The sequence below is a fragment of the Gobius niger genome, assembly GCF_951799975.1.
Source record: "Gobius niger genome assembly, chromosome: 15".
Lineage (NCBI taxonomy): Eukaryota > Metazoa > Chordata > Actinopteri > Gobiiformes > Gobiidae > Gobius > Gobius niger.
Window position 1 is genome coordinate 26678285 of NC_136866.1, and position 24365 is coordinate 26702649.

Genomic DNA, 24365 nt, shown 5'->3' on the forward strand with positions numbered 1-24365 from the left:
TTATATTCCACCAGAAAATGGCTAAAAACAGTGGAAAATTGTGTTTCCCAAAAGATTCTAATTCCCCCCTCGGCGAGGCCACGCCCCCTTCTATGACGAGATGCCGTCTGTATCTATAGGCTCAATACTGGTTAACCCAGAGCACATTTTCTCCAGTTTGGCTTTACCCCAGTCCAAAAGCTTCTGGAAAAAAGCTGTGAAAATAGCAACAAAACTGAGACGGAAAAAATGATGGAAATGTGACAAAAAAGTGAGAAAACATTGACAAAAAAGTGACGAAAAATGGATGAAAAAGTGGCAAAAATGTCACAAAAATGTCACAAGAAATGGACAAAAAATTGACAAAAAAATGACAAAAATATGACAATAATGTGATAAAAATTTGACCAAAAAATTGCAAAAAATTGACAAAAAATGACAAAAAGTTGATAAAAAATGGACGAAAAAGTGACAAAAATGTGACAAAAAATGACAAAAAATGACAAAAAATGACAAAAAAGTCACAAAAATGAGTTGAAAAAATCTGATGACGTGAGGAAAAACATCCTCTCGGTTCAGGCGGGAGTTAAGAGGTTGAACTTCTTGGCATTACCGAAATAGCTTCTGGACCGGATCATTCTTCTTCTGACGACTCTAAAAAGTCTGCTAGAGGTAATTGGGACGTTTCCTGATGGGCCAGTAAAAAATAATTAATAACAGACTGTGATTCTTTCAGGCCAAATGAAAGTCACAAGAGCCCGTTAAACAGCAGAGCCAAATGAATCTTCTTTTTAATATGTTTCAAAAAAAGCAACAGTACAACAATAGAAACATTTGGACTTTAAGAGGTCATATTTATGAGGAAAAGCTCCAGAAACGTTTGAACAGAGCAAAGTCTCTGGTGCATTTTCGATCTGTTTTTTTTTTCTGGCAGCTTGTGTTTATTCTGTTCCTCAAAACTCCCTTTATTCTCAAGTCAAGCCAAGTCAAGTTTATTTATGGAGCACATTTACAACAAGCACCGCTGTCCAAAGTGCTGTACACAGGCAATAAAAGTGAAAACCCCAAACGCTCAGAGAAATAAACGACATGGTTCTGCTCGAACAGAGAAGACTTGGTGTTCGAGTTAATCCAGAAAAATCTAAGATCATTTGGTTTGCAGACCTCGTTTTTCTGCCTGGGGATAGAGGAGGGTGATAAATAAAATGATATTGAAATGGCTGTTTGGAAGATGTGCAAATTTACAATATCGAGTTTATGTCCAATGCCAAGAAATGTGGGAAAACAGGTGGAAAAAATGGGTGTGATAAAAAAAAAAGAGGGGAAATAGGTGGGAAATAAGGCAAAAAATGGGAATATATAGGGTATAAATAAGGAAAATCATTGAGTTTTTGTCACATTTTTTTTTTTTTTTTTTTTTTTTTTAAAGTTTTTGTCACATTTTTTGTTTGTTTTTGTCACATTATTTTGAGTTTTTGTCACATTTTTTGTGGCGTTTTTGTCACATTTTTTGTGAATGTTTTTTAATTCAAAATTAGGAAAAAATGTAAAAAAAAAAATATTTATATATATGGAAATTGTTCAGGACATTTGTTTGGGGCTTTTGTCTTCATCTAGAACAGCTCTTATGCTTGTTTTGGTTTGAGGCAAGGGACGAGGGAGTCTTTTTGGTCCTCATGGTGGGTGCTGACATCGCTGCGATACCACCCCCTAGTGGCAGGTGGCGACTCCAGAAGCCTTGCTATTATATGGAAACCAATGGGGACTTTACACGGGTCAAAAACAACTGGTTCCAAAGACTTTTATTGTCTCTAAAATCAAAGTTTCCTCTAGTGACACGGCTGAGGGAGTGTGATATTTGTAAACATGCTGCTGTTTGCTCTGTGGTTTTTTAAAGTTTTAGCTTTGGGCTTTGGTTGAAGAAGGAGGAGACTGAGCCGCCATCTTGGTTTCTCTCTCAAGAGGACGCTCTACAAATAATATGTTTTTCGGTTTGAGGGTCATGCACTGGAACAGCTTTTTAACCTCTTAACCCCTGCCTTTATGAATTTTCTCCAGTTCAGCTTGACCCAAATCTAAAAGGTTACAGCCTTGAGGCCAGAGCAATGCTTCATTTGAACGCTAAGACCTATAAAACTCATCTCATTGAATCTTTTTCCTGGTGTTTTTGCCGTGTTGTTGTTGCTTTTTTCATGTTATTTCCATCTCATATATGCCTTTTTTAAGTTTTTGTCACTTTTTTATTGAGTATTTGTCACTTTTTTTTAGTTTTGTCACTTTTTTTTAGTTTTGTCACTTTTTTTTAGTTTTTGTCACTTTTTTTTTTAGTTTTTATCACTTTTTTTAGTTTTTGTCACTTTTTTTATTGAGTTTTTGTCACTTTTTTTTAGTTTTTGTCACTTTTTTTTGTTTTTGTCACTTTTTTATTGAGTTTTTGTCACTTTGTTTTAGTTTTTGTCACTTTTTTTTGTTTTTGTCACTTTTTTATTGAGTTTTTGTCACTTTTTTTTAGTTTTTGTCACTTTTTTATTGAGTTTTTGTCACTTTTTTTTTTAGTTTTTGTCACTTTCTTATTGAGTTTTTGTCACCTTTTTATTGAGTTTTTGTCTTTTTTTTTGTTGAGTTTTTGTCACTTATTTTGTTGCACTTTATGTAATAGTCGTTTTTGTCACTTTGATGCTTTAAGCTCTTAGATTTGGGTAAAGCCAAACTGGAGAAAACGTGCTGGGTTGAGGTGGGGGTTAATAGGTTTTAATCTACTCTTGATTTACTTCTTTTTGTGAGTAACAGGGGGGACATTTTGCTGCTGAATCAGTCTATAAATGATAAACCCCTTGTCGGCCACTGATGCTATTGTACATGTTTTTGTTTGTTGCAGGGGGCCAGTGCCTGATCCACAAGGGCGTGAGCGTGTGCAGCTGCCGCGCCGGGTTCGTGGGCGTCCGCTGCGAGATCAACATCAACGAGTGCGCCGGCGCCCCCTGCCTCAACGGCGGCACCTGCCAGGACCGGATCAGCGACTACAGCTGCCTCTGCCCCGCCGGCTTCTCGGGCCGCAACTGCGACCGCGTGCTGAACGAGTGCGCCCTCCGGCCCTGCCTGAACGGGGGGGTCTGCGCCAGCGGCGGCAGCAGCAACGCCCCGCCCACCTGCATGTGCCCCGCGGGCGTCACCGGGCCGCGCTGCGAGTACTTCGCCGCCCTGGCTTCGTCCACGAACCAGGGGGGCTTCCAGTGGGCGGCGGTCTCCCTGGCCGTGGGCCTGGTGGCGCTGCTGGTGCTCCTCTGCATGGTCGGCCTGGCGCTGCGGCACATCTACAGGCAGCGGCGGCGGGAGCGCGAGGAAACGGAGACGATGAACAACGTGTCCAGCGCGCAGAAGGACAACCTCATCCCCGCGTCGCAGCTGAAAAACACGAACTACAAACTGGGGCAGCTGGAGGTGGACTGCGACTCGGAGAAATCGAACTTCATTCATAAAAACTACCACTTGGAGCCGTACAACTCCACGCAGAAGGAGTATAAGGACGAGAACTCGCACCAGGAGAAAAGTTTCATCTACGACAAGTGTTTAGACGACAAGAGGAGTTCGAGGATTTACAGGTGAGACCAAGTTCTGTGAGAAATGTGTCCTAATAATGCGTTGATGACATTGTAAACGGCCTATAGCTTAAAATGGAGCTAAGCTTTCTGTACTGTAACTATGGTAACCGTCGAAATGCTGAATTTTGGCCTCGGTTAATGCTTAATATCTCTTTAAAGGGGCTAGACACAAGTTTGTCATTTTTGTACTCACTACTGCCACCTCAGGTCATACGTGTAACTGCAGGCTCTATATTAATTAACTCCCACCTGAACCGAGCACATTTTCTCCAGTTTGGCTTTACCCCAGTCCAAAAGCTTCTGGAAAAAAGCTGTGAAAATAGCAACAAAACTGAGACAAAAACAATGATGGAAATGTGACAAAAAAGTGACGAAAAATGTATGAAAAAGTGGCAAAAGTGTCACAAAAATGTCACAAGAAATTGACAAAAAATTGTCGAAAAAATGACAAAAGTGGGACAAAAAAATGACAAAATTTGATAAAAAACTAACGGAAAAAATGACAGAAATGTGACAAAAAATGACAAAAATGTGACCAAAAAATGACAGAAATGTGACAAAAAATGACAAAAAAATGACAAAAATGTGACCAAAAAAATGACAAAAATTTGACAAAAAAAATTGACAAAAAATGTTTATAAAAAAATTACCAAAAAAATTACAAAAATGGACCAAAAAAATGACAAAAATTGACCAAAAAAATGAGGAGGAAAAAGATCCTCTCGGTTCAGGCGGGAGTTAAGAGGTTAAAGGGGCTAGACACAAGTTCGTCATGTTTGCACTCACTACTGCCACCTCTGGTCATACGTGTAACTGCAGCTTCTATATTAAAGCCACACCACGTAGAATTTTACCCAATAACTAAAATTGAAATACAAGCATTTATTTTACGACAGATGTTTTCATCATTGGAAAAATGCCTCATAAATTTACAAACAAACTTTTATGAGGCTCACCCCTCCTAAGATATGACTGTAAACTTTACTGGGAGTGGGTGCGTCTCCAGCTCGTCTCCATGGAGATGTGACGAAAGGCAGCAGAATTTGAAATTTAAACAGGTTAGGTCCTCATCCAAATCCATTCTTTTATTACACACTGCAGTAACAGCATTTCCTGTGTTCGAGCTGGTTATTAGAAGCATGTTTTGTTTTGCCGGCTACAGTATAGTTCAAAATGTTACACAGTGTACCTTTAAGCTCGTGCATGACGGCACTTCGGACCAGAATTAACTACTTTTTGAGTGACAGTGCAGGATTTTTAACAGGTCTGAGCTCATTCTACACATTAGGACATGGCTGGAACATGTAGGGGGAGAAAAATGCTTAACATTTTTAAACTCCGTATTGTCCCTTTAATGGTTGGACCTATCGACGTGAAACAAAAACTGTCACAAAGTTCAGCGTCTTCTCTCTCGGCACATATGAACCAAGGTCACGTGACTGTCTCCTACAGGCGTCCAAAAGTGGAGATAATCTATTTAATGTGTTGATGTGCTTGATGTTTGTGAGAAAGCATTCGGATATTTTCTGTTTGTGGTTTCCTTCCCATCAGGCCCAACTTAATGTTTCCGTAGGCCCCGGGCCTTAAACAGGATTGTAGACCCCTCCCCTCAGCACAAACCCTAACCCCGCTACTGGAAAAGGCTTACTTATCTCTGTTTTGCCCCCCAAAAGGTTTGCAGGCAAAGCAAAATGCATTTCCACTTTGTGAGGAGTATAGTAGAGCCACTCTCTATGGACATTCTTCCCATTTATGAGTTAATTTAATTTTACTTAATTCTGATGGTAGGCCCCTGGGCTCCAGCCCCTGCCAGCCCCTTGGATAAGGTGGCTCTGCTTCCCATTGAGTCGTATCGGCCCCTGCTTCGACTGAAATGAATGTTAACGATCTAGAAAGTCATGAACTCAACCTGTTGATGGGTTTTAAATGACATTATAATGTACGACAGGTTTGTTGAAGTGTTAACTAGGTGTTAACACCTAGTTGACACAAATGTGCTGAAATATGCAAAAATGTGCTGCAACTTTCCCAAATTTCTTTGGAATTTACAACAAAAAGCCACGAAAGTCCAGCAGGAAAGTGACAAAAGCGATGAAAAAGTGGCTAAAATATGCAATTAAAAAAATATCGGAAAAAGTAATTAAAAAAGTGAGAACACAGCAACACCACCAGATAATAGATGATTTAGATGTAGGTCTTAGCTTTCAAATGAGGCATTACACTGGCCTATAGGCTGTAGCCTTTTAGATTTGGGTAAAGCTGAGCTGGAGAAAAAAGCACTTGGTTAAGGCGGGGGTGAAGAGGTTCACATCCTCCCTAAACCCTGCAGTTTGTTAAACATCTTCACTTATAAGCCTCTTCCACTCCTGTTCTATCGCAGCAGCAGAATAATCCGCCTCTGCAGCTTTTCCATCTCTTCTTAATCACGACCAGAGTCTAGATTTAAAGACATTTTTCAGGATTTTTGACATGGGGCCTCATTTCCTAGTTATCCAGAGTGTTGCTGACTTCTGGAGGCATTTTTTTTTGTAATTCATGCAGTTCTTATATTTGAAGAGTTTTGTGGCGCTAGGCTAGTGCAAGGCTAGCACATTTCTATGGTATCAGCTAGCCTGCATTAAAAACAGTGTGACCCGCTCCACAGTGCACCTGAGGCAAATCACTTATAACGCCAGACTAACCATATACATGTCTGTGTCCATAGAATAATTTTAACCATTTTGCATTTAAAATACCTTATATTTGAGCAGCATCAGCTTTGTGGTTGTATAAGCCAGTGTTTCCTAACCAGGGGTACAGGGACCCCTGGGGGTACTTGGAATTATTTCAGATTAAAAAAAGTGAAACTGAAGTAGAATTTCATTATGAATTCCAAAGGAAAGTTAGTTTTAATTATGTTTTTCAGAAAATGGTTTGATTTTGAGAGTATTTTAGCTTAATTTTGAACACAACACACTGTTAAATACTATATAATATTAATTTAGTTGGTCACTTTGTAATAATATTGGCAAAATCCTCAAGGTAGGGGGTACTCAAGAGTATAAATCCACGACTCAAGGGGTACGCGAGGCAAAAAGGGTTGTAAACCACTGGTATAAGCTACGCAGCGGTGGAGTGATCTGCTAGAAAATAGTCCCTCAAAACGGGATCATTCATGTGATGCAAGGTCAGTTATATTCCAAAAATTATTCTATGGACACAAACATTTATATGGTTTGTCTGGTGTTATGATTGGACACTGTGTAAAAAGCACTGTGGAGCGGGTCAGACTGTTTTTAATGCAGGCTAGCTGATACCATAGACATGCACTAGCCTAGCACTAGCCTAGCGCCACGAAACTCTTCAAACACAAGGACTGCATGAATACAAATTTAAAAAAAGAAATCAGCAACACTCTGGATAACTAGGAAATGAGGCCCTGTGTCAAAAATCCTGAAATATCCCTTTAAGTTTATCGTGGTCAGATCACAGTAATCGATACCTGCCGGTCAGTCTGTTCCTCACTGAACTCGCCCTGACGGGAATTCTGAGACATCTGCGCGTTTTAGCGGCTGCAAACAACGACTAGAAGTGATTTGTGTTTACTGCCGGCTGCATATGGCCGCCTTCTGTCGGGGCTTTGTGCGGAAGCCCGTAATCGAAGCGAAATGCCACAGTCAGAGACGTTTCACGAAAACAACATGAATCAGAGCGGCTTTGAGGACGAGCCAGAACCCAGATACAATTTTAGTTTGTTGTGTGTAACGTAAAGTACAGCCTTGTGCCACAAATGGTTTCTGAACAAGCATAAAATGAGCCTTTTGAAAGCTTGAAATCGAGCTCCAAACAAGCGGCCCGGGCGGTGGCTTTGCTTTCTTTCGTGTTTAGAGAAGAAGGTCATTTTTATTATCGTTGGGCATTTGTTGCAAAACAGGAACAAAACTCAGAACAAAACAGAAGTAAGAAGTACAAAAGCCTCACACAAGTTATTTAAATTATGAAAGTCCAGATGTTTTCAGCTGTTGTCAAACATCGGCCACATTTAGGCAGTGGTGGAAAGTAAAAAGTACAAATTATAGGTACTTTTACTTTTACTTCACTACGTTTTAGAGCCTGTATCTGTACTTTCTACTCCACTACATTTTTAAATTGGATTCAAAGCAAAAGTATTTTATTTTCGAAGTGACCGCTCTACGACAAAGTGGTTGAGTCCCAGTTTATACTTGGTTTAGTGGTTTACTCCTTTAGACCTGGTTTAGACCTGGTTTAGTCCAGGTTTAAAGCAGGTTTAGACCAGGTTTAGTTCATATTTTTGACCTGAGTTAGTGGTTTACGCCTTTAGACCTGGTTTAGACCTGTTTTAGACCCAGTTTAGTCCAGGTTTAGTTCCTGTTTTTGACCTGAGTTAGTGGTTTATTCCTTTAGATCTGGTTTTATTCAAATTATTAAAAAAAAAAATCCTGCACATTTAAGTCTTAAATACTTTTACTTGTTCCTTATGAAGTACATTTTATAATCTATACTTTTACTTCAGTAAAAATTGTGTTAGATACTTTTACTTAAGTACATTTTTGGTCCTGTATCTGCACTTTTACTTAGGTAAGAATGTCGAGTACCTCTTCCACCACTGCATTTAGGTGTTGCAAGTACCTGCTGAACTAATCCATGAGACGAGCTGTGTGCTTTTATTTTGGCGCGCTGGATCAAAACAGGAAGTCACTTCTGGGGCGGCGTTGTTTTGATTTGAAGTTATGCACAGAGTCAGTTCTACGATTCTATAGCCTGGTTACTTAACCTCTTAACCCCCACCTGAACCAAGCACATTTTCTCTAGTTTGGCTTTACCCAAATCAGGGATGAAAATGCAACAAAAGAGCGACAAAAAAGTGATGGAAAAAGTGACAAAAAGGTGACAAAAATGTGATGAAATAAGTGACAAAAAAGTGACAAAAATGTGATGGAAAAAGTGACCAAAAAGTGATGAAAAAGTGACAAAAAAAGTGATGAAAAAGTGAAAAAAAAGTGACAAAAAAGTGATGAAAAAGTGACAAAAATGTGATGAAATAAGTGACCAAAAAGTGACAAAATGTGATGGAAAAAGTGACTAAAAAGTGATGAAAAAGTGACAAAAAAAGTGATGAAAAAGTGACAAAAAAGTGACAAAAAAGTGATGAAAAAGTGACAAAAATGTGATGAAAAAAGTGACAAAAATGTGATGAAAAAGTGATGAAAAAGTGACAAAAAAGCTACAAAAATGTGATGAAAAAGTGACGAAAAAAGTGATGAAAAAGTGACAAAAAAGTGATGAAAAAAGTGACAAAAAAGTGACAAAAAAGTGATGAAAAAGTGACAAAAATGTGATGAAATAAGTGACCAAAAAGTGACAAAATGTGATGGAAAAAGTGACTAAAAAGTGATGAAAAAGTGACAAAAAAAGTGATGAAAAAGTGACAAAAAAGTGACAAAAAAGTGATGAAAAAGTGACAAAAATGTGATGAAAAAAGTGACAAAAATGTGATGAAAAAGTGATGAAAAAGTGACAAAAAAGCTACAAAAATGTGATGAAAAAGTGACGAAAAAAGTGATGAAAAAGTGACAAAAAAGTGATGGAAAAAGTGACAAAAAAGTGACAAAAATGTGATGAAATAAGTGACAAAAAAGTGACAAAAATGTGATGGAAAAAGTGACCAAAAAGTGACAAAAATGTGATGGAAAAAGTGACTAAAAAGTGATGAAAAAGTGACAAAAAAAGTGATGAAAAAGTGACAAAAAAGTAACAAAAAAGTGATGAAAAAGTGACAAAAATGTGATGAAAAAAGTGACAAAAATGTGATGAAAAAGTGATGAAAAAGTGACAAAAAAGCTACAAAAATGTGATGAAAAAGTGACGAAAAAAGTGATGAAAAAGTGACAAAAAAAGTGATGAAAAAGTGATGAAAAGTGACAAAAAAGTGATGAAAAAGTGACAAGAAAAAGTGATGAAAAAGTGATGAAAAGTGACAAAAAAGTGATGAAAAAGTGATGAAAAAGTGACAAAAAAGCTACAAAAATGTGATGGAAAAGTGGCGAAAAAGTGACAAAAATGTGATGAAAAAGTGACCATAAGAGAGGAAAAAGTGAGGAAAATGTGCCTAAATGTGAAAAAAAAAGTGACGAAACAGTGACTAAAATGTGATGACAAAGTGATTAAATAATGATGAAAAATGTGTGACAAAAACACACAATTCAGGGAAAACCATCCTTCCAGATCAGTTTTGTAGGTCTTAGCTTTCAAATGAGATGTTACACTGGCCTATAGGCTGTGAGCTTGTAGATTTGGGTAAAGCTGAACTGGAGAACATGCACTTGGTTCAGGCGGTGCTGAGGTCGTCCTCACCTCCATCTCTTTCGACACTTATCATTTTCAAACCACCACAGTGTGACCACCACACAAAGACGTGTCTGAGATCATAAACAAATGTCCGCATGAAGCGTAAAACCCGCTGTGTCAGCTCTTTTACAAAGTCCTTCAGTCTTTGATGGAACTTGAAGAACACGTTTTTACGACGTGTTACTCGGGGTGAAAAGTTTTACGGTAAAGCCATGTGCTTGTGGTTTTTGTGGAAAACACTGAGACTGTGATTTGTGTGTTTGCAGAGAAAAGCCGGAGTGTCGGATATCCACAATATGTTCCTCTCGAGACTCGATGTACCAGTCTGTGTTCGTGATCGCCGAGGAGCGGAGGGAGTGCGTCATCGCCACGGAGGTAAGAACAAACAAGAGAGCGGCTCAAGTGTTGATGAGGCTTATAAATCCACTATTCAAACATCTGCACACTTTCTAATTGTCTCTGAAAAGATGGTGGAACATGTGGTTTCAGAGAAGTCGCATCTGAAATAAAGTTGTCATGGGGTGAATTGAGATCTCATATTTTACATTTTAATGTGTCCCATTGGAGATTTCATGGAGAGAAAATAATCATCATTTCTTGTATTTCTGTTAGTTGCAAACATCTGTGAATTGTGAAATTTCACTGCCAGATTTTATATTTAATTAAATTTTGGCAAACCATCAAAAATATACAAAACTGTGCAGCAAAAAGATAATTGTCCTGGCTACAAAAGTGTAGAAAAAAACACATTTCTTCCCGATTTTCCCCCCGATTTTAATCAATTTTATCCCCATTTTTTCTCCATTTTTAATCCACCGTATTTTCCCCATTTTTTTAAATAGATTTTTCCTATTTTTTACCTCAAATTCTACCATTTTTTTGTCTTTTTTTCTTTCATTATTTCCCATATTTTTTGTCAATTTCTTAACATTGGAGATAAACTCACGATATTGCACATTTACATATCTTCCAAACTGCTATTTCGATATGATCTTGTAGACAATATATCGCCCACCCCCACAGCCAATATGATAAAATGGACATCGGTACATTCGTTTTTTTCCCCATGAGTTGTTAAAGCAGAACTAAGTAACGTGTTTACCTTTATAAATCCTTCCTGCAGTCCCTCTGGGGGTAATACAAGTGTAAATGGGATGATTGGAGGGTCTTTCATCTCCCCCTGGTGTCTCTGGCCAGAAAACCACGATTGCAACTTTGCTGACACCGGGTCGGAGTCACCAATAGACACTAATGGAATCGCGAAGAAGAAGCTAACAGGCTAACGGGCAAAGCTAACTGCGGGCTAGCGCCACTTAAACAGTATTTACAGCCAAGTTTGTGTGAAAAAAAATGATCTCCATTGTGTAACTGTATGTACAATATTCCTCTGTCCCTTTGTCTTTTCTGTCAGTGTAGTATTTACTCTCACGGACAATTAATGAGTAAAAAACAACAACAACATGCTAGGACACCTGCAGTGGCGCTTATGGCCTCTAGGGGCATGAGTTTTAAGTAATTTTGTCCATGATTTGAGAGTCTAATTTCAAGAAATCTGTCCATGGAGCGAGATATTTACACTTTAACGAAGATAAAAGAAATCACCGCACTCAAAACCAGATTTAAAATTAAAAAATATACTTGAAATGAAAGTGTTGTAGTTGTTTTATCTTAATCTAAGTATAAATATCTCACCCCATGGACAGATTTCTTGAAATTAGACTCAAATCAAGGACAAAAGTACTTATTTCAAGATGACTTTTTGCAGTGCATGAGTTAGCATTTAGCTCAGATACGCTAATTCTTCTCTAAAGTAAAATCCCAAAAGGTCTGTACATTCATTAATGATTCATAATGAGGCTTTGACCTAAATGTGGTCGATGTGTTGAAAAAAACTGGAAACATCTGAATCGTTCTTAATTTGTAATAATGGCTAATGCTAACGGCTATAGGAAAAACACATTGAAAAGGCTAACAAAGGCTAGTTCTATGTTTGCGAGGCCTTGCAGTGTGAAGTTTGCCTGTTTTTCCGAGTTCTGGATGAGTTTTCTCCAGTTTCGCAGGTTCTCCACATAAACGTGAGCTCACAAATTAGGAAAACCCTCCAGCTAGCTACTCCTGACTAGAAATCACAACGTGTGTTCATTTCCGATTCGTCCCACGTGGCTCTGTGCTCGATGCTAGGAGTATATTTTGGACCCGTTTTTCGTTACTGCAACTTCTGTGTCCATAAATCACCCGAGCGTCTCTTTGTCTTGGCCGCGTGGCGACGTTAGCGCCGAGGCTGCGCACATGTTTGGCTCGGCCCGGTCTCCGTGGTGCTATGGTTCTTTACTGCCGTGGCATTCGGGGGATTTCAGGGCCTGGAGCTACAAACAAAGTAAAAATTGATCAAACTAAACAAGGCCTGAAAGTTAGAAGGCGCAAGGTTCACGACTTTCTCGAAAGACCTGATTTTATTTGGAGCAACTCCAGTTTTGGGAGGAAATATAAACATCCAACAGAAAACCTACAAAAGTTGAAGCATCTAATTCAACTTGACAAAACCCCTTTGTCAGCTCGCTAGAAGGGAATTCCAGTATTTCCATGGGTCATTAAATTAATTGTACCAGAATGAAGTCCGTAAAGCAGCTCATTGGATTAGAACTGGCATTAAATCTAAATTTCTTGGCAAATTACTCAGCTATTTTTACTCAAAAATAACCAAATGATGGTGGGGGAATGATGATGGAATAGGTTTTTAGAAATGCTGACTGTAATAGTGTGGGCTTAAAGCGACACAGTATTTGGGCAATGAAATGGCATTATAAAAAGCATTAAGCTAGAAATAAATTGTGGCCAGGGTAAACAGTTTAAAGAGGATGTACTATATCATGCAAAATGTACTGTTTTTAGCTTGTTCATTTCTTCTTGTACTGATGAAGGCTCCGATTTGTATTTTTGTTGCATAATAGATTCAACATGAAACTGTCCTTCACGTTTTAAAAGTCCATGAGCCAATAGCAGAGCAGTTCTGCGTCATCATGGCATAATCGATTCGTTAGCAAGCAGGATCCAGAAGTGAAAGCATGTATACATGCGTTTCCAATGGCATCACGCATAGTTCACGCATATTTTGAATACCGAAGTAGCATTATGCAGGCTAAACTAACTCATCAAAGAGGAAACAGAAAACCTTTTTCTGTGATTTTTACAGTTTGACATGTCAACAGAGTCTCAGTCTGAGTCAGTGTTTAAGCTGCTCAAGACGCTAGCATGCTACTGGCTAGCAACTGTTAACCATTGACAGTTGATTCAATCAGCCGTGTTTTTAGTGTTATCTTCTTGAGCAATGATTACGAGTACATAAAAATGTCACTGCCAATCAGTTGTCTTTTCATAGTAGAGATATTGTTACATGTGGTAGTACTAGATAATGCTACTTCAGTATTCAAAATGGCTGCCAGGTTACCTGACCGAAAGGCATGTATACACTGTTCTATATATATTTTTTTTTAAATCTCTATTGTCTTTTCCATAAAAAAACACTATTTCCAATTATAAAACTTGAATATCAACATTGATGGATAGTTTATAAGCCACAAATATTTTTCATGAATGGGAAAATTGAGTACAGGGAATTTAAAATTTCCTTTGTCTGACTCTTGCCTTTTCTCTTCTTTCCAGGTATAATCCTCGTGGAGTCTGAAGACACAAGGACGAACTCGGGAAGAGACACAATCAACATTATTTGTTTACAAAACGCCGAGAGGAGACTTTTTTTTCTTTTTTTTTTTGACGTCCACTGCTGCTTCGAACACTTGAGAACTGGAGATTTCAGCTCGACAGAAACTTTGTGATTGTATGCAAAACAAAAACATGTACAGCAAAGGACCTTGGACAATGGATTTATAAAACTGACTGATGGTTTGTCAGCAAAACAGTACATTATTTATGAAAAAGTCAGCCATCTTGGACAGCGAAAGGAATACAAATCCCTCGAAATGGCCTTTTTTTTGTGTGTGTAAAAGATAATCAGCCAACCAATCAATAACAAATGTGCCTATACGATTTCTGACCCGATCCCCTTATTGTGGACATGACTCACGGACTGCCAGCTTCACCTGCCTATGCAACAAAGAGAAACTACAATCCAACTTTGATAACGTTGAAATGAATGTTCGAATTAATTGTAATAATCAGTACACAGCAAAAAGGGGAATATCGGCAATAGTTGAAATCGACTGAGAATCATGTTTTGAGTAGTTCTGACTTAAATCATTTAACTTATTAGGCCTGGAAGCAGTTTTATATTATTTGATTATTATTATTGAATATATTATTTTACCATTTGTCTGAAAGTAGTTCCCACCATTGGAACTGCAAACTCTTGTTGTGTCTGTTGACTTATAATATTTTATATTTCGCCCCCACGGAAAGCAAAATGAACAATCAATTGAGTATTATTTCTTTCCCATTTCAAATGCTATAATCTCGGTGGAAAATACAGCTTGAAATTTTAAAAAGGAATAAGAAGTTCTAGTCCAAAATGTCACAAAAATTGCAAAATTTATCGAGGACTAGGTGTTGTTGAAATGAGGAAAAAGTCATTTCTTAACACATTGAGTGCCAAAAATGGAAAAACTTTTTTTAATTACGAATCTAGACACTCGAATACACCTTATGTGTGGCTTTTGTAGCTCTGTGATGAAATAAATGACGATCAAATCTTGTAAAAAGTCAAGATCTAGACATTTCATATACATTATTACGTTTCTTTTTTTTTTTTTTAGTCTGAGGGGGCGTGGTGTTGTGTAGCGAACAGCTGTAAACCCGAAACTTTTCTCTCGCTCTCTGGAGCGCGTTTGACAAAGCAGAGCAGCTTCCCATGGAAAGATCAAAACAGTTCAGATTTTAACGTTTTTAAATGGTTAAAATCGGTCCAAGGACGACTGAGAAACATCCTGTTAAAGTCTTCAATCCGAGAATCAATCTATCCGAATCTAGAAAAAAATCTGTGATTTTGATCTAAATTAGCCTCTGTTTAACTTAGGATTTCTCAGGAACCGAGTAACGTAGAATTAAACTGTTTTCACCTACGGACAGCTTAGAGTCTCGTCCTTCAAACTCAATGTGTTAATTTCCTCATAGTTTCTTTTGATATAATTGATTCATGCACATTTTGCAGTAAGTGAAAGAAAAAAGCAACATTTGAGCAAAATATTGTGTATATTTTCAGTTAAAACTGTTGTTAAATGTGTTTTGAACCATCATTTTCGTATTTTTGGCAAAACTAATGCAGTAAATGTAGTTGAGGAATATCATTATTTTCCAAGACATTTACATTTGACGTCAGCTTGAATCCAATGTAATACTTTTTAATGACATATCAGGCCTTCATTTTTCCATTTACTCATTTAATGCCTGTTTAATGTTGTATTGTCGGTAAACACAAGCAATCTTTCGTTTCTCAAAGTTCACATTAGGTCCAAAAAGTCAATCAAACTAAACAAGTCAAAACTACTCCATTCAACAAGTTGTTTTAACTCAAACAGATATTCCCTTTTTGCAGTGTGTAAGACTTTTTGGTTGGACTTTGTAAGTCGCAAAAGGTGTCGACTGTACGGAACCCTGAATTCACATGAAGCCTTAACGTAGAAAAAAAAAGACAAATCGGGGATTGACTGTAAAACGAAGCGTGACCTGCCCTTTGCCTGTTCTTGGATGGTTTGCACTGAGGGGGGAGAGCGCCGTGTGGAGTCAGACTTTAATCAGCGGGAGTCGAGGAGGAAACCACGGGAGCGCAATAAAAGTGCCGTGCCAGCGAGATCCAAGAGGGAAAGTGAGCGTTTAGAAGTGCATTTATGCAAAAAATCAACACCAACACTGGAAAAAATGAATATCATGAGTTTAAATTACATGAATTTGAAATGTTGATGTGTTTGAGTAGGTTTCACTCGATTTATTGAGTTATTAGGACTAAATGAACAAAAATTTTATATTTTTTAGTTGGTTCACATTATATGCCAATTGGTTTTGTTCAGATAAAATTACATTCTTAAGCAGTGATTCCCAAAGTGGGGTCTGGGGCCCTTTGAGGGACTACAGGGATCTCAGGACTACAGGGATCTCAAAGCTTGTTTACAAAAGTACCTTAGAACACTATCGCTAGATAATACAACCGATAAAAAGTACTTCATCAAAATATATCAAAACATGACAATACATGACAATACATGACACATGTGAGTCGTGTTGTATTATATTAAACTGTGTCATGTCTAATAAAATGAAAGAAAAGCATCATGAGAGGACCAGATAAAAATGCTCCAAAATTATGGGAAAATTAGGAATTTGGGAATAAAAAATTCCTAAAAATAAAATAATGAAGTTGGTTTTTGGTCCATCCATTCCTGGGATATGTGAGACTTCCCTGGTGAAGCTCAGTGTCCTCGGCACAAACAGCCTCAGGAGAGAGAAACTAAATATGTCATATTTTGAATGGGTATAAATGAGCAGCTGACTAAATAACTGTGTTACTCACTTACTGCGAGGCCAGAGACACGAACTCTGCGACAGGAGCAAAGCTGGAGTTGAAGTCGCAAAATAAATGTGGCAGCCCTGAATGTCAACCTTGAAAGGGGGAAAGAGTCTGATTAAATACACTAACCCTCCCCTACCTTCTATCACTGCTGCAAACATGAACCTGTAGGAAAAAGTGTGTTTTGGTGGAAAACCCCCAGGCAATCAAAGATGTATAATAATCATAGAATAATCAGAAAAAGCTTGAAAAAAAACCAAACTAGTAAAACCTACTCAAAAATTCAAGTAATTCTAACTCACGTTTACTCAAAGAAACTAAAATGTCGACTTAAACTTAATGTATTACGCTGTTTTGTATCATCTTAATTGAAAGCTTCTAATCTACTTAAAATAGTTGATTACATGTAACATAGACGGCGCAAAACCTTTAAGTTAAGTCAACATTTGAAGTTCTGAGATGCAGATATTCCTTTTTTGCAGTGAAGGAGTAAAGACTGTCACCGCCGCCTGCCTACGAGAAATCAACAACCACAGAACCAATAATGTAATTTTTGTAAGTGACTATTTCCAGCAGAGATTAATTTAAATACGACACACTTCTCTTTGTATGTTTTATAATGTTATTTTGTATATAAGGCATATTTATAAGGACCAAACGCTGCAGAATAAACTGTTTCTATTGTGATGATGATGATGTTATTGTTAAAGAAGATTATTTTTGAGGTGTTTCTAAAGTAATGAAAGTGAATACAAACAATCCGGCTCTGTGTCTTGTCTTTATTCTGCCGTTTCTGCACGTTTATTGACATTAGTGGTGGGCTGTGAGCACTTGAGACGCTGCAGGTGAAAAGGGGGGGAAATGAATTCAGAGATATTAATTTTAAAACATTTGCCATGGATTACTGATGTAAATGTGAGGAAAAGAATGTATTGCAAGTTTTCAGTAATTTCATGTTTTCAAATAAAAATAATGCCTTTTATATCTTTTAGGGTCGTTAGGATTAGGGTTAGTGTTTGATAAGGGTCGTTAAGATTAGGGTTAGTGTTTGGTAAAGGTCATTAGGATTAGGGTTGGCGTTTGGAAAAAGTCGTTAGAATTTGGGTTAGTGTTTGGAAAAAGTCATTAGAATTAGGGTTAATGTTTGGTAAAGGATATTAGAATTAGGGTTAGTGTTTGGTAAAGGTCGTTAGAATAGGGTTAGTGTTTGGTAAAGGTCGTTAGAATTAGGGTTAGTGTTTGGAAAAGGTTGTTAGAATAGGGTTAGTGTCTGGTAAAGGTCGTTAGAATTAGGGTTAGTGTTTGGAAAAGGTCGTTAGAATTAGGGTTAGTGTTTGGAAAAGGTCGTTAGAATTAGGGTTAGTGTTTGGAAAAGGTCGTTAGAATTAGGGTTAGTGTTTGGTAAAGGTCGCTAGAATTAGGGTTAGTGTTTGGAAAAGGTCAGTAGAATTAGGGTTAGTGTTTGGTAAAGGACGCTAGAATTAGGGTCAGTGTTTGGTAAAGGTCGCTAGAATCAGGGTTAGTACCAAACATTAAGCCTAATTCTAACGACCTTTACCAAACACTAACCCTAATCTTAACGACCTTTTACCAAACACTAACCCTAATCTTAACGACCTTTACCAAACACTAACCCTAATCTTAACGACCTTTACCAAACACTAACCCTAATCTTAATGACCCTTAGCAAACACTAACCCTAATTTGTAACGACTTTTTCCAAACATTAACCCTAATTCTAACAACTTTTACCAAACAGTAACCCTAAACTTAACGACCCTTACCAAACACTAGCCCTGATTCTAACGACCTTTACCAAACACTAACCCTAATCTTAACGACCCTTATCAAACACTAACCCTAATTCTAACGACCCTGTGAGTAACGTTTTGCACCATTTCTTACCAGTTAAAATGATGAAACAGACATCTTAAACTGTAGTTTTCATTAGTAAAAATTCCTTTATTTTGTGCTGTCATTTAAGACACATGACGTTTAGTCGTAATGACATAGTGAAGCTGAACGTTTACCAAAAAATGACGAATCAAAGGATGTCAGAGAGAAAAACCCACCAAACCTCGAGTATATTCTGGCCCCAAGATAATTTTAACACATCATCACACCCATTACATGCCTTTCAGTCATGTGACTCTTATTCTCTCGTTATGGCGGCCATTTTGAATACCGAAGTAGAATTATGCTGTACTACAACATATGTAACAATATCCCTACTCAGGATATAAAAGAAAGACGACTGACTGACAGTGGCATTTTTATGTAATCGTAATCATTGCTCAAGAAGAAAACAGTAAAAGCACGGCCCCACCAGTGAGTCAGTGTTTAAGGTGTTAGCATGCTACCGGTTAGCATTTAGCTTTAACGGCTCTCCAAGAGAAAGCCCTGAACCGCACTCCAAACCTGACCGAGGTCAGAGCTGTAACTATAGTATTTCCTCAGTGTTCATAGATGTGAGCCACACATGTGAAGCCATTGACAGTTGATGGTTGACAGTTGCTAACCGGTAGCATGCTAACGTCTTGAGCAGCTTAAACACTGACTTAGACTGAGACTCTGTCAACATGAAAACTGTAAAAATCACAGAGAAAGGTCCTGTGTAGAGGTATTGTGTTACATGTTGTCCATGCGGGCTGGTTTGACGGGGATAAACTTGCCTATAACAACGCTTCAAAGCTTTGTACACTGTTGTTGTGTCCTTGGGCAAAACATCTCACCCACCACGCTGCGTAGAGTGCCTGTTTTAGGGCCTTGTAAAGCACAAAACATGAATGTACGCCAAGCCCTTTCCCGCAATCAAAGATCTATCAAATCCAGATGCCCTATTCTTTTTTTTATGTCCTCATCATCACGTAATTCTCGCTCTCTCCTCGCGGCCTTAAAATTGGCTTGAAATTCAAATGCGTTTCCACGGAGACCACCCCCCCTCGAGCTGGTAATGGGCGAAACAAAGCCAGGCGTTCGGCCCCGCCCCTCAGTAACACAGTCACACACACACACTTAAACAGATGCCGTGGGGGAGTGAGCCATAAAAACAGCAGCATATGCCGGGCCTCTCACCCTCTCATTAAAAACACTGCAGGCGCCAATGACCCGACCACTTTCCAACGCCATTAGAAACACAAAGATACAACTGATCAAATATTACGCACAAGTAAAAGTTGCCAGGTCGAGTTTTTAAATTGATGCTTAGAAACACTTTGTAGCTTCAAAAACACAAACGGGAACAAACCTTCTAGCAATCCTAGCAATTACGAGTTCATTCGATTATCGAATCGACAGTTCGATTATCAATATATTAACGTTAGCTAACGTTAGCTCCATGCTAGCATTAGCAGCGAGTGCTGTTTTTCACTTCTACTGAACAATTGGCTGTGAAAACACATCCATATGGACCCAGTGTTGGCTTTTTACCTGGCTTTTTAACGTTTTTTGTATATGATAAACACATAGAATTGATAGTCCCCTCCTCGAACCGCCGCCTTAACGTGGTGGAGGGGTTTGAGCGCCCGAATGATCCTGGAGCTCTGTTGTCGGGGGCCTTGTGCCCCTGGTAGGGTCTCCCATGGCAAAAAGGTCCTAGGTGACGGGTCAGCGGTTCTGAAGCCCCTTATGAGAAACCAACAGGCCTGGTTAACCGTGAGGCCGTCCTTCTGTGGACCCACCACCTGCAGGAGGAGCCATAGCGGCTGGTGCAATGTGATTTGGACCGCTCCAACAGCTGCCCCCACGACCTGGAAATGGACAAGTGGAAGAAAATGGATGGATGGATAATTGATAGAAAACGGCTAAAAATTGTGAAAAATTGTGATTCCCAAAACATACTTCCTTCCCCCTAGGCTTGGCCACGCCCCCTTCTATGACGCGTTGCTGTCTGTATTAGATTATTGGCTTGTTGCACAATGTGGCTACGCTAGTTCCTCTGAGCTGAAGCTGTGGGCGCGAGTACTTCCTGTTTGTATTCATTTCCATTAAGATTAGCTCAGACCAGTGAGTTCCTGGTAGAAATATTTCCATAGAGGAGACGTTTATGTTAATAAGGATCGGGGAGTTTGTCTTGAAGCTAAAGGCTAATTTAAACTCTGTAACTCCCGCCTGAACCGAGAGGATCTTTTTCCTCACGTCATCACTTTTTTTTTTCCATCATTTTTTTGTTGGGTATTCAACTCATTTTTGTCACTTTTTTGTTATTTTTTTGTCACATTTGTTTTTATTTTTTCGTAAAAAAATTTATCAAAATTTGTCTTTTTTTAGTCACATTTTTGCCATTTTTTTTTGTCAAAATTTTGTCCTTTTCTGTCCTTTTTTTTTTGTCAAATTTGTGTCACATTTTTGTCCTTTTTTTCGTCAATGTTTTATCGCATTTTGGTCATTTTTTCGTCATTTTTTTCATACAATTTTTGTCATTTTTTTCTTTCTTCTCTTTTTCATCAATTTTTCGTCACTTTTTTGTCACATTTCCATCATTGTTTTCGTCTCAGTTTTGTTGCTATTTTCACAGCTTTTTCCCAGAAGCTTTTGGACTGGGGTAAAGCCAAACTGGAGAAAATGTGCATTACACAATTTGAAATAATGCCTTTTTATGTATATTTTTTGATAGCATGTTAGCCTTTAGCTATTAATCCTCAATGATCACAGGCGTCTCCTCTGAACTCGTTACATTATGATTTGAACACAGTAAATGATCATCTACCGGGAACTCACCGCCCACAACGTAATCTTTAGACAATATGATTATTGTTCCAGGAAAAGAATACAGACAGGAAGTACTGGCGCTCACAACTTCAGGTCAGAGGAACTAGCATAGCCACACCGTGCAACAAGCCAATTAGACAGTGGCTCTAACTCTGGGGCTGGTGATAAGTTTGCCTGGAGCTCCCCCTTTGGCAGCAGTGGGAATGACTTAGTAACACACACACTTTTGTGACTTCCAGCGCAGAACTGCTCAGAACCGATACCTGAATGATTCATCCATCCATTTTCTTCCACTTTTCCGTTTCCGGGTCGTGGGGGCAGCTGTTTGCACCAGCCCCTAACGGCTCCTCCTGCAGGTGGTGGGTCCACAGAAGAACGGCCTCATGGTTCTAACAGGGCCTGTTGGTCTCTCATAAGGACCTGTTTGCCCCGAGAGACCCTACCCGACAACAGAGCTCCAGGATCATTCAGGTGCTCAAACCCGTCCACCAGATTAAGGTGGCAGTTCCAGGAGGGGTACCTGAATGATACTGTGTCTAATACTAAAATATTTGTTGTTTAGAACCAGAAAACAGAACATTAAAGGGACTATACAGAGTTTAAAAATGTTAAATTAAGTATTTTCCTCCCTCTACATGTTCCAACCATGTCTTAATGTGTAGAATGAGCTCAGACTTGTTCACCACAAATGACTCTAAAATCTTGCACTGTCACTCAAAAAGGTGTTAATTCGGGTCCGAAGTGCCGTCATGCACGAGCTTAATATAGAAGCTGCAGTTACACGTATGATCTGAGGTGGCAGTAGTGAGTATGAAATGGCCAACTTGCATCTAGCGTCTTTAATGTGTGGAAGATTTGCAAATTTACAATATCTGGTTCTCCGACGTCAAAACATGTGTGAAGAATGAGGAATAGAAAATGAAGGAAAAAAATGGTATCGATTAAAGGTACATTTTTAAGTTTTATTCGGCTCAAGTTTGTAAGTACGGCCTCGTAAACCAAACTGTCCGGGGGAGGGGAGCAGATGGGACTCGGGGCGTCGCCGCAGATCAAATAGATTTATATCTTTCCCACGCTGAAGTCAGTCTGGTCCGGCCCAACGTCTGCCCCGTGAGAAAGCGGTGACGGTTTTGGAAATGTGATGAATAGTTAACAGGCTAAATGTGTAGATCTCGAAAGTCGATTTGCAAAACAAGAAGGTCCAGGTTTCATCAGCTCCAATCAGCTCCTTCATACACTTCCTGTTGATCTTCAGGCTCCTCCTCGTGTTGTCAGATCAAAATAAGGCCTTTTCATGAACAAATGAATAAACTACTGAAGAAATCTGTAAAAACGAAACATTTCTCAGCATATTTCATCTTGTGTAAAAAAAAAAGAAGGGGACTCCGCAGCAGCACGGCCCGGCGGTTCATTGTGTTATAACCCGGCATCCTGTTTGCGACCGGCGTGACATCACTTCCTGTTTCCTGTCTGACTGAAAACATGGCGGAGTTCTCACGGCTGGCTTTCCTCTGCGCAGGGGTGACACAGCATTTCAGGAAACAACAAAACCCTTACGGATATGTCCCGCAAAAACGATACGAGACGAGAGGTCACTGCGGATCAGGTTGTTCTCCCAGGTTCAGCGAAATGTACTCATGGTCCTTCTTAGATTTTCAGTTTCTAAAGTAACCTGATCACGGAGGAATAGATTGTCTTCGGAAAGGACGAAGGCTGTTTCCGTTTGCCTGCTCTGACTTCGCTGCTCTTTAAGTGTTTTAATAAGTTCATTGTGGGGTTGAGAACATCGTGTTTCCTTCACGTCACCAACAAAGAACCACAGTATGATTTGTCAAAGACGAGACAAACTAAAAAATGATAATTGTGTTGTTTTGAGGCTTTGAAGTTTTCCGTTTTTCTACATTTCTGACATTTTTTGAATAAGACGTTTTCGGCTGAAGAAATATCACACAAATAAATCAAGACAACTGTCTTTCGAACTTCTGTGTCTCTCCCCTGCGTTCTGTGTGATTGATTTTCTTTTTCATTTTGTTAATAACATAAGAAGACAACACAATACTGAAACAAAGAACAGTGTATTAATCGAAAATAGCTTTGCAGAGGGAGCTTGAAGGAGCCAGTTTCCTCGTTATGCGAATGAATCAACCAATCGCAACCGTTACGTTTCATCAATCAATCAATCAACTTTTATTTATAGAGCCCTTTACAACACTCAAGGCGACCAAAGTGCTTAACAATAAAACCACATAAAACCAAACAATAAAACAGATAAATCTAAAAGGCCAAAATCAGTGATGGTGCAGATCAGGGGGAGCTTATTCCAGAGTCTGGGTCCAGCAACTGAAAAGGACCGATCACCCCAGTGCTTGGACTTGGTCCTGGGCACTTCTAGCAAGAGCTGAAAAAGCCAAAAGCTTGGCTTTTTGGAGATGGCCTGGCCTGCCAGACACTCCTCCTTTCTGTTCAAAAGAAGAACCGTCTGGACAGCTCCTCGCAGCTTATAATTTCATGATTTTACCCACATCCAATCCCGCACCAAGAGACGGAAGCCGTCACCTGTCACCACCACGCACTCTTCCAAAACATTAAAGATGGCGGCGCGGCACTGTTTTCTTCTGCTCTTTTGTCTGTTTTAAATTATTTGGGAAATATAAATCCCTAAAACCGGAGCAAGAAACAGCGTTCAAAGTGTTCTTTGTAGAAAAGGAAGTGTTTGGAATGGCTTCCAGCCAGAACTGCGACGTATCTAGCATTGCTCTGATTGGTTGACGCCGTCTGTCAATCACGCCCACCGGGAAATCGTTGAGATCATGCTGCTCCCAGACTGTATGTCTTTGAAATACATGAAAAAGCATGTAGTTTGGCAGGACAGGCTATTTTGGAGTATAAGTGTCCCCGACGCGTCTGCGACTTCAGCGTGGATTCAGCCGTTTATCATAAATAAAATAACATGTGTGGCCGTGTTGAGAGAGAGGGAAAATGTCAAGTGTCAGGAACCCGATTGTGTCACTGCAAAAGTGCAAAAACCAAGTGTTTTTCTCTGTCAATTCAGCTGAACTGCATCATGGCGCGTCTCGGTGTGCGTTTGCCTTAAAGGAACAGGCCACCATTATCCACACTGAGATATGTTCTTACTGAGCTTAGACGAGTTGATCCGTACCTGTCTGGTCTTTGTGCCCGTGGTAGAGCGTGGTCGCTTCCAACTTCAT

General features: G+C 39.1%; 1 protein-coding gene across 1 annotated transcript in view; it reads left to right on the plus strand.

Moving 5' to 3' along the window:
• The window catches only part of dll4 (delta-like 4), a 37872-nt gene extending 23978 nt beyond the window's left edge, over positions 1-13894 (plus strand). Inside the window, exons 9-11 of the mRNA XM_079572716.1 lie at positions 2858-3581; positions 10196-10304; positions 13593-13894. Of these exons, the coding sequence (XP_079428842.1) occupies positions 2858-3581; positions 10196-10304; positions 13593-13598 (839 nt within the window). The 3' untranslated portion in view covers positions 13599-13894. The remainder of the gene's footprint in view (positions 1-2857; positions 3582-10195; positions 10305-13592) is intronic.
• Positions 13895-24365: the final 10471 nt, after the last annotated feature.